Source organism: Balaenoptera ricei, chromosome 7 (assembly GCF_028023285.1).
Source record: "Balaenoptera ricei isolate mBalRic1 chromosome 7, mBalRic1.hap2, whole genome shotgun sequence".
Lineage (NCBI taxonomy): Eukaryota > Metazoa > Chordata > Mammalia > Artiodactyla > Balaenopteridae > Balaenoptera > Balaenoptera ricei.
Genome location: NC_082645.1, coordinates 119,207,095 through 119,217,618, shown reverse-complemented (window position 1 = coordinate 119,217,618; position 10,524 = coordinate 119,207,095). Strand labels below are relative to the sequence as shown.

General features: G+C 53.7%; 1 protein-coding gene across 10 annotated transcripts in view; it reads right to left on the bottom strand.

Annotated features, from left to right (window-relative positions):
• Positions 1-189: 189 nt before the first annotated feature.
• SCLY (selenocysteine lyase) overlaps positions 190-10,524 on the bottom strand; it is a 32,390-nt gene continuing 22,055 nt past the window's right edge. For 3 of the 10 annotated variants that reach the window (XM_059929055.1, XM_059929056.1, XM_059929057.1), the window contains exons 8-12: positions 6,995-7,031; positions 4,260-4,343; positions 3,699-3,798; positions 2,138-2,397; positions 190-1,267 (exon numbers count right to left, since the gene is read on the bottom strand). In XM_059929055.1, the coding sequence (XP_059785038.1) occupies positions 1,031-1,267; positions 2,138-2,397; positions 3,699-3,798; positions 4,260-4,343; positions 6,995-7,031 (718 nt within the window). In that variant the 3' untranslated portion in view covers positions 190-1,030. Of the gene's footprint in view, positions 1,268-2,137; positions 2,398-2,420; positions 2,552-2,794; positions 3,072-3,698; positions 3,799-4,123; positions 4,344-6,994; positions 7,032-10,524 lie in introns of those variants that run through there. The other 7 variants (XM_059929058.1, XM_059929062.1, XR_009504332.1 and 4 more) reach the window with 7 other exon arrangements.

Here is a 10,524-nt window from a genome sequence, read left to right as displayed (position 1 = left end):
GCGGAAGCAGGATGCCGCATGTTAGGGACCTACTTTCTAGAGCTCCCAGAGACACAGTCGCAAGCCGAGTTCCTGAAGCTAAAGCATGATTATGCAGTGAGCAGTGGGTCTGACCCCACCCCCCAGCCGGCACAGACACCCTGGTGCCCCCAAGGGAAGCACCCACTAGAAGAACCACAAAATGTCCAATACAAGCATTGGAAGCTTTTATTAGTTCATCTAATTTCTGACGGTTGTTTCCTCAGTGCCATCATGAAGTTCCTTGCACCTTTCAACCGCACATTAAAAGTGTTATTCAATTAAAAAAACCACTCCTATGTAGATGTCTCCATAGACATGACATTTGATGTGAATCAGATACCACAATGCCTCTGTGAAGATCAAAGAATCCTCCCGCAAATACAACTGAGATGGGAGCTGAGCAAGGGATGAACGATTTTCCGCCTTGGGAATGACCCAGCATCACGCAGGCACTGCCGCCCGTGACTCTGATGGCTGAGCTGAAACCCTGAGTAAATGATCGAATGGAAGGGATGGGAGGGGCCTGCAGACTGGGTGAGAGGGCACCCAGTGGTCGATGGCCCGAGTGACCAGCAAGTGATGAGGAGGATGGGCAGGCCCAGGAAGCGGGGGGACGCCAAGCAGGGAGGGGGCCTGACCGCAAGGGCCCCCTCCCTCTGGAAAGGGCTTGAGAAGGGCCATGAGGGTGAGGAGGGACCGACCTCTCAGCCAACAGGTGCACAGAGGCCAGGACAGCAGCCAAAAACCAGGTTTCCTATTTCCATGAGAGCAGCTGACAATCAATTATAAATACTAGGATTTTACCTTTCGGATAAAAATGCCACCTTCCAGGAAGGGCATGCTTGTAACAAGCTCGCCCCACTTCCGGGAGGGGAGCGTGGACGTGGCTAAAGCGTTTCTAATCCAACTGGCGCCACTGGGCAGCAGTGACAGGGATGGTCCCACGAGGGCATCTTGTCCTGGGCCCCTCAGCACCGGTGGCATCTGTGTGCCCAGCAGACCCGCTCCCTCACTGACCAAGGGACGGGAGGGAGCCCGGAGCCCACACGCTCTGGGACAAGAGGAAGACTCCTTCTGGCACCACCCTGGGCACTAGGCCTGGCCCTCCAGCCGGGCCACCGCCTGCTTCAGGTCCTGCACGACGAGGTCCACTTCGGCCCGGGTGGTGCCGCGGCCCACGCTGAGCCGGATGGCGTTCCTGGCCACGTCCAAGGGGACGCCGCAGCTCAGCAGCACCGGGGATGGCCTGTGGGGCGGGGAGACGGGCCGGCCGTCAGGACACGGCTCTCCCGGGCTGCCACGTGCCCTCGGTCAGCTCCCCACTGGCCACGCACACTCTTTGGCCCACTGTCGCCAAGGGCCGGCTCAAAGCCTCCCTGCTCTCCAGCCGGGCCTGCCCCAGCACAGACCCCGACCCCGGGAGCGCAGAGGCGGCTGCTGGCCCCTGCACCCGAGAGCCGGAGCCCGGGGTACAGTGGTAACTCCCGTCTCCAAGGAGCTAGCGGGCTCAGTTCCCAGAGGGGACGCAGAGCCACACGCGAGGCAGAGGGACGGCCTCCTGCAGACACCGGAGGCTGCGGCCCGCCCAAGTCCCGGTGCCCTGGCCTCGAACGGGGCCCTGCTGCTCATCACGACCACAGCTCTGCTCTCTCCAGAGCCCAGGTGGCCGCATCCAGCTCCACTCCCGCCTGCAGGCCCCCCAAGAAACCGAACCCCCTTCTCTTCCTCCAGCAGGGCTGCTCCCGATGCCCACGCCCGGGGCTCCACACCCGGGGCTCCACACCCTCCCCTCCCGCCTCCGCCTGCTCCTGGCAGGGGGCGTGATCTGAACCCAAATCTGGTCACAGCTCCCGGTTTTCCTGAGGCTGAAGTGGCGCCTGCAGCCTGGCCCTGCTGCTCCAGCCCGCCCCTCCTCCCCGCTCCCTGCCTCGCGCTGAGCCCTGCTGCCCGCCTCCCGGTCCAGCCCGAGGCCCCTGTAGGCCGCAGCTCCCTCTTTCCTCCCGAGGGCCTGCGGTGTCTGGCCACTGTCTACGTCCCTGCTGGGCTGCAGAGCTGCCCGAACCTGGCGCCCGGATGCGCCCTGGATGCCGCGGCCAAGCACGGGGAGAGCACTCACCGGTCTCCGTGGTCCGAGTGGCACGCAGCCCCCATGCTGGCCAGCAGCGTCCTGCACTGGGCCAGCACCAGGCGGCCTAGGAGACAGAGCACAGGGCCCCTGAGGCGGAGTCCAGGCGGGGGCTGCCTCTCTTCCCTGCTGCAAGTTGGAAGGCTCCCTCCCTCGTACCACCTGACGGAATCCCAGGGCACAGGTCCCTCTGACGGCAGGTGAGAGAAACCACAGCAGGTCCCAGAGGAAGCGCTTCCTCTGCCCCTTGGCTGCAGAAGAGCAGACACTCTTCGGCCTCATAAGACTGGCCTTGAGAATGTGGTATCCGTCAGCTGCCTGGCAGGACACGCAGAATCCTGACGAGCTGCCTTACCGAATAACGTGTTGTCCTGGTAATAATGTCTAACTTGACGTCTCTGTTTTCTAAAGGGAGAGACATTGGGTGCTGCCTTTGTTAAGCTAGAAGGCACTTCCCTCTTCCTTCACAGGCACAGAGATTTAAAAAAATACAATGATGGGAATTCCCTGGCGGTCCAGTGGGTAGGACTCTGCCCTCTTACTGCCGAGAACCCGGGTTCGATCCCTGGTCGGGGAACTAAAAATCCCACAAGCCACGTGGCGCAGCCAAAAAAAAAAACAAAACAAAAACAACAAAAAACCCCCCAACACCGATGACTGCTGATTTAATTAAAACGAAGAGCCTGCCTCATTTAAATTAACACAGGTCATCACAGAATATAAAGTCTGCCCCCAGAAAAAGGGGGGAAGACACTAGAGGGAGGAACTTCCCTTCCCACAGCAGGGAGATCTGGGGAGTTTGCCATGTGCTTCCTTCCCAACGAGGATGCACTTCAGCCCCGGTGACGGCCGCCCCAGGGTTTCTTCATGGTCCAAACACGCTGCCCCTTTTCTCAGAGTGACCATGAGGCAACGACCTCTTCTTCTAAGAGGTGAAAAGTGCCCTTCAGGTCGGCTCTCCCGTGCTCTCGGGGCCACCATAATCTCCTCCCAGACAAACAGGATGCTCTACACCCTGGACTCGAGCCTCAAGGACTCCGGGCAGGCAAGTCCTACACGTGTTTGGGATACGAGGCGTCCTAAGGCTAATCCTAACGCTAACCCCAAGCCTAATCCTAACCCTAACCTTAACTTTTCCAGCCAGGAGGCAGAGATCGCAGGAACTAATGAAGCCCACAGATCTGCACTTCAGCCTGACTCTGAGCCAGTTTTTAGTTGGTTGCCTCTACTTTCCTGACCCTCATAAAATGTTTCGTAAAAATCGCAGACAAAGATGGACCAACTAGCCTAAAATTCAGTTCACTTTATCTCCATCCCTCACATCTTTGGGGCGGGGCTGAGACCCTGTGAGAGCTGAGTGCCACTGTGCTGTGTCCAGAGCCTTAGCACCTGGAGCAGGTCAGCAGCTGTGCCCAGAGTCCCCCCACCACGGGACAGTGGATGGTGGGGCGACCCCGCCCTCGGCCAGTGCCCACGCCTCCCCACAGCTCAAGCTGTGCCCAGCCCAGCCCAGCCCAGCCCCCAGCCAGGGAGAGCTGGGGGCAGTCGTCACCTTGCAGCTGGGGTCCCAGGATGGAGAAGTTACAGGTGTTGGGGAGTCGCTCAGTGCCTGGAAACTGGCTGTTCAGATGGATTCTCTTACCAAATTCAGCCTGGAAAATTAACAGAATATGCAGTGACATCTTCGGAGCCCCCTCCCCCCAACTGTGTGAACTTCAGACTTTCTGAAAAACAAAACCTCACTCTCGGGAACTCCCTGGCCGTCCAGGGGTTAGGGCTCTGCACTCTCACTGCCGAGGGCCTGGGTCCAATCCCTGGTTGGGGAACTAAGATCTTGCAAGCCACACGGTGTGGCAGGAAAAAAAAAAACCTCACCCTCAACGCACAGAATGATTACCTTACTGATAAGTATCTACTGATAACAGTCAGGGAGACTACGGAGGGCAAAGTTAATTGGGAGAAAAAAATTCTGAATACATTTGGGTCGTCTTCATACAATCCTTAAATACCCCGTCTCTGGTATTTCTGTCATGTGCCTGTGAAAGTCACTTGGTCTGGAGCCCCTCGTCGGGGGTCGCGGCCCTGGCTGCCCAGCTCGGCGCCGGGCGCTCACCGCCAGCCTCTCCTCCAGGTAGTCGCGCACATCCCGCATGTGGGCTTCGTAGGCCTCGCAGTTCTCTGCCACCAGCTCAGCCGCCTAGGAAACAGGAGGGCCCCTCAGTCACGGTAAACCAAGGGGAGCAACACAGCTTTAAGCAGCAGAGGTGATTCTTCCCGCAGACAGACAGGCGACACGGCCTCAAACTGCTCATTTTCTGGAACCTCACAAATACACAGTATGCGCCGACCGTGTGACCGGGGCCGGATAAGTGCCGAGTCCCCTTCACTTGTTAACAGGAATTTACTTTTTCATGCTTCCGGATACCCCAGGCACTGGAGAGGCCCTAGCCAGTGACCAAAGGCAATCCCAGTCCTGAAGGCACGTCCATCCCAGGGACAGACACACCAGGGAAGAGGTGACCACGGTAGACCGGCGGGTGGGCGCCGTGACGGGAACTCGGGGCGGCGGGGATAGGGCATTCCAGGCAAAGGCCCCGCAGGGGGAAAGGCGAGCGCTCCTGGAACAGAGTGAGCGAGGGGGACAGCGCCCCAGAGGCCCCATGGCAGGCGGGATCTGAGCCTAAACGCAAGGCAGATGCACGTGGATTTTGATGAAGGGGTGAGATGCTCTGATTTGTGTGTTAGAACTGGATGCTACGTGGAGATGGATGAGGCGGCCACACACAAGACGGGGATGATCTGGCCTGGAGTCGGTACAAGAGGCAGGTCCTGGGCACCTCCTAGATTTCTCAGCTGAGAGCCTGGGTGGCAGGAGGCACCACGGGGAGAGACGCCAACGATGGAGGAGAGAGAGCAGGACACATCGTGGGCTCAGAGGAAACGCTGAGGAAGCAGGTGGGACGTGGGCCTCCCAGAAGGTCAGGACCTGCCCTGAGACGTCAAGTCCAAGACAGGAGCGCAGGCTGGCATCAGAGCCACGGGACAGGGTGAGCACGGCGAGAGGGAGAGGAGGCTGGGACGGCACCCAGGAGGCGGATGGGCGAAGAGGCAGAGAAGGAGCCTCTGGGGGGAGAAGCGGTCCCACAGCTGCAGGAGGTCACAGGGCGAAATGGGGACCTCGTCGACCAGCTTCTGGGGGCAGAGCAAGGAGCAGGTGTCGGGAGGATGGCAGGGGGCGAGAGTGCGTGCGGGTCGGAGGATACGGGAAGAGGCTGGAGCGGTGAGGACCAGGGGAGGATGGTTTTAAAGGCTGGGGGAGGAACACCCCGGCAGAGGAATGTGAGGGTGCAGGAGAGGGGGCGGCCGCAGGGGGGCGCCTTTCTTCAGCCGGCACACGGGGAAGGGGCGGAGAGCTGCGAAGAGACCTTTACTCGCCCCAGGGGGGTCAGGATACACCTCCCAGGGGAGAGGGGGCGGGGCGTGTCCCGAGCCAGACCACACTGAGGAGGGCCAGGCTGAGCAAGGGGAGGGGGCGACAATGGTGTGCCAGCCCCCCACTGACAGCAGGGTCAGAGGGCCTGGGCACAGGTGCAAGCCAGCAGCGAGGAAAGGGTCACGGCCGCAGAACGGAGCAGAGGGGCCTGCGGCTACAGCGCCGCCACCTAACCCTCATCAGGAAGGTCTTCAAGAAGCTGCCCCTCTGTCCCCATCTCGGGGGGCGGGGCGGTAACTGGACCCAGGGGATGAGCAAACCTGTGGTCACGCCGTCATTGCTTTTAATATTAGAAGAGACTTGAGAAAAGATACTTCCCTTTTAAAGGCTCAGCGTATGGAACCCACTCCACAGATCTTAAAAAGCACATCTCCGGGTTGATAAATAAAATTCGAGGTTTCTCTTATGTTGGTCTGTTTCTTGGGATCATGAACGTGATCCCTCCTAAAGCCAGGATACCTATTAAAGCTGCTGGGAAACTGATGTGAGATCACAGAAAATACGCGCTCTGGTCTCTGCCCTGGACCAGGCACAGAGCTCCTGAGACCCTTGGAATTTCCTAAGTGATTAGAGCCTGAGGAGCAGCCTTTATTCTAATATTTGGTCTTGGACTCTGGTTCCTGCTGCCGAGCTCCTAAATCCCTTGGCATTTCCTGGGTGATAGTGTCTTTTGCTCTAATGAGGAGACCCTGGGTGGGCTCCTGGATAGGGGCTGGTCACCGAGCCGTGATTAAAAGCTTGGAATTTCTTTAGAGGGGAGAGGGGCTGGAAATGGAGTTAATGATTGATCAAAGCCTCCATAAAAACCTCAACAGTGTGGGTTCAGAGAGCTTCCAGGTTGCTGATCACAGAGGTGCTAGGAGGGTGGTGCCTGGAGAGGGCGTGGAAGCCCCTTCCCACATCCCCTGCCCTACATTCCTCTTCCTTCTGGATGCTCACCTGTATCCTTTATCATATCCTCTCATAATAAACCAGTAATCTAGTTTCTCTGAGTTCTGTGAGCTGTGCTGGCAAATACACTGAACTCAAGGAGGGGCCACGGGAACCTCTGGTTTACAGCTGGTTGGTCAGAAGTGCAGGTGACAGTCGGCATCTGAAGTTGTGGGTGCCCACAACTGAGCCCTTAGCCTGTGGGATCTGACAGCAACTCTGGGTAGACAGTGTCAGAATTGAGCTGAATTGTAGGACACCCAGCTGGTGCCACAGAATTGCTGGGTGGGGACCCCCAACCCCGCACATCTGGTGTCAGAAGTGTGGTGAGTGTGGCAGTGGTGTGAGAGTGAGGCGGAAACACAGGAGGAAGACATCGATGGACAACGCAACGGCTTCAGCTGTCCGAGGTCACCAAGGCTTACCTTTCCAAGGCCGGCAATCATCGGGGTGTTCTCTGTCCTGTAAGAGACAAGGGATTCAATCCTATTGCCGTGCAAAGCAATTAACAAACATCCCCGGAAGGAGTCCTGTCTATCTGAAAGTCAGGTGTTCAAATAAAAACAGTCACACCAACATCTTTCCTAAACAAGGGCAGCTGCCAGCCCCCAAACCCTCGTCATCGCCCAGGGACAGTAGACATGGCTCACCGTGGGCAATATACAGTGGGTGTCCAAGTGACAATTCTACCTGGACCCGCTTCCTACCCAGGAGAAAGCCCTCCTCCGACTGCAGGCCCCAGAGCCCCCCTCTTTGGTCCCCCTGCCAAACCAGGTGAGGGTCTGAGGAACTCACTCCCCGCCCCGTTCCCTTCAGCTGACGTTTCAGCTGAAGCCTCTCAACTGTAATATGGGATGAATCTTTTGTTACTAGAGACTTGGGGCGTAGTGTGTGTGTTCGGGGGGGCTGTGCAGGAGGGGACAGGAACACCCCCGAAGACCAGGGGTTCCCATACACTGATGTTAACAAACTGAAAAACAACTCTTCACTCTATTTCAGGAAAAACAAAACAAAACACTAACTTAATTTTCTTAGTTTTACATTTTGGCTAAATAAAGTTGTCTTAAACCTTTGGAGCTGGCTACTGCTTGTTAACTAACAGAGAGCAAGATAAGTGAGCGCACAGCACAGGTATGACAGGAAACGAGATGCCATTGGTCATCTTTGAACAAGCTTATTGGTCAGGACTGTCCCCGGAGACGGGCTCTGACACCTGGGGGTGGTTTGGGAGAACGAGGTGCTCCGGGCTCTGTCCTAGGCTGGGAGATCCTGAATGTCATCCCTCTCTGGGCCTCACCCTTCTCTGTAGGATGACACGGTCAGACCAGAAGCACCTCTCAAGGCCTGTGACTTGTGACTGGCTGTAGGCATGGCCAGGGTGGCCCAGCTGGGCCCCTGTCTGGGACCTGGAGCCCACGCGCACTAGCCCAGCGCTGCGGTCAGGCCTGTCCCCCCTCCACGCCCACCCGGGGCCATGCACACCCTGCTCTCACACCTGTCCACCCACGGAGCTGCCCACTATGGCTCCTGGCACAGCTGATGTTCTGCCTTTCTTCCTTTTTTAATTAAACTCTTTATTTTGACAGAATGCAGATTCGCATGCAATTGTAAGAAACAGCACAGAGACATCCTGCGTACCCTTTACTCGGTTTCCCCCAAGTAACAGTGTAGGACAGTATCACAACCAGGATACTGACAAGACACAGACATTCCCACCACTACAAAGACCCCTCCTGCTGGCCTTTTATAACCACACCCACTTTTATAACCCACACCCTTCAGCCCTCCTTCCCTCTTTAACCTCTGGCAACCGCTAATCTGTTCTCCACATCTGTAATTTTGTCATTTCAAGAATGTCACATAGATGGAACCACAGAGTTTAACTTTGAGGGACTGGCTTTTTTCATTCACCAAAATTCTCTGGAGATTCTTCCAGGCTGCTGTGTATCAGTGGTTCACTCCTTCTCATTACTGAGCAGGGTCCCATGGCACGGATGTGCCCCCGCTGGTGTAACGCTCACTCGTTAAAGGACATCTGGGTTGTTTGCAGTTTGTGGCTATTATAAATAAAGCTGCTAAATACTTCTGTGTACGGGTTTTGCTTGTGAACGTAAGTCTTCATTTCTCTGGGATAAATGTTCAGGAATGAAATTCCTAGGTTGTATGGTAGTTGCATATTTACTTTTTAAAGAAACTGCCAAACTGTTTTCCAGAGCAGCTGTACCATTTTACATTCCCACCAGCCAAGTATGAATGATCCAGTTTCTTTCCATCTTGGCCAGCATTTGGTGTGGTCACTATTTTTTACATTAGCCACTCTGACAAGTCTGTAGTGATGGCGTCTCCTTGTGGTTTTAATTTGTATTTTGCTAGTAGCTAATGATGTTGAACATCTTTTTGTGTGCTTATTTGCTATCCTCTTTGGTGAAATGTGTTCCGTCTTTTGCCCATTTTTTGACTGAATTGTTTGGGGTCTTTTTGCCACTGAGTTTTGAGAGTTCTTTATATATTCTAGGTGCTAGTCCTTTGTCAGATCTGTCATTTGAAAACATTTTCTCCTAATGTGTAGCTTGTCTTTTCATCCTCTTAACAAAGTCTTTTTTTTTTTAAATTAATTAATTAATTTATTTTTGGCTGTGTTGGGTCTTTGTTTCTGTGCGAGGGCTTTCTCTAGTTGTGGCAAGCGGGGGCCACTCTTCATCGCAGTGTGCGGGCCTCTCACTATCGCAGCCTCTCTTGTTGCGGAGCACAGGCTCCAGACGCACAGGCTCAGTAGTTGTGGCTCACGGGCCTAGGTGCTCCGCGGCACGTGGGATCTTCCCAGACCAGGGCTCGAACCCGTGTCCCCTACATTAGCAGGCAGATTCTCAACCACTGTGCCACCAGGGAAGCCCCCCTCTTAACAAAGTCTTTTGCAAGGCAAAAAGTTTTAAATTTTGATGAAGTTCAATTAAATTTTGATGAAGTTCCATTTATCAATTTTTGAGTGTTCTTAGGCTTGACACCACAAGCACATCCATTTTATGCTGTGGTGTCAAGTCTAAGAACTCTTTGCTTAGCCCTAGATCCTGAAGATTTTTTCCTATTTTTTTCTAAAAGTTTTATAGTTTTATGTTTTACATTTCAGTTCAGGATCTATTTTGAGTTACATTTTATAAGGTGTGAGACTTAGGCTGAGGTGTACTTTGCCTGTGGATGCCTTGAGTGCCCCAGCACCATATGCTGAAAGGCTATCTCATATTAGGTGAATTGTGTTAGCTTTTTGACGAAGTAGTCCTCTTCATCTGAGTTATCAAATTCATGTGTGTAGGGTTGTTTGTGGCACTCCTTTATTATTCTTCTGATGTCTGTAGGGTTCGTAGTGATACCTTGTTTCATTCTTGATATTGGCAATTTGTTTCCTCTTTTTCTTTGTCAGTCTTGCTAGAGGTTTGTCAATTTTATCGATGTTTTCACAGAGCCAGCTCTTCAATTCATTGATTTTTTAAGTCATTTTTGTTTTTAATTTCATTGACTTCTATTTGCATCTTTATTATTTCCTTCTGTTTGCTTTGGGTTTATTTTGCTCTACATTTTCTAGGTTCTTCAGATGGGAGCTTAGATTATTACCTTGAGATTCTCTCTGTTGTCTAACATGTGATTTGGTGCTATAAATTTCCCTCTCAGCAGTTCTTTAACTGTGTCTCTCAAATTTTGGTAAATGTATTTTCATTTTCATTCATTTCAGTGTATTTAGTGAGACTTCTTCTTTGCCTCATGGATTATTTATAAGTATGCTGTTTGTTTCTAAGTGTTTGGAGACTTTCCTATTACCTTCCTATTATTGATTTTTAGTTTGATTCCACTGTGGTTAAAGAATACACTCTGTATGATTTCAGTAAATGTACTGAGGTTTGTTTAATGGTACAGAATATGATTTATCTTAGTGTATATTCCGTGGCACTTAAAAAGAATG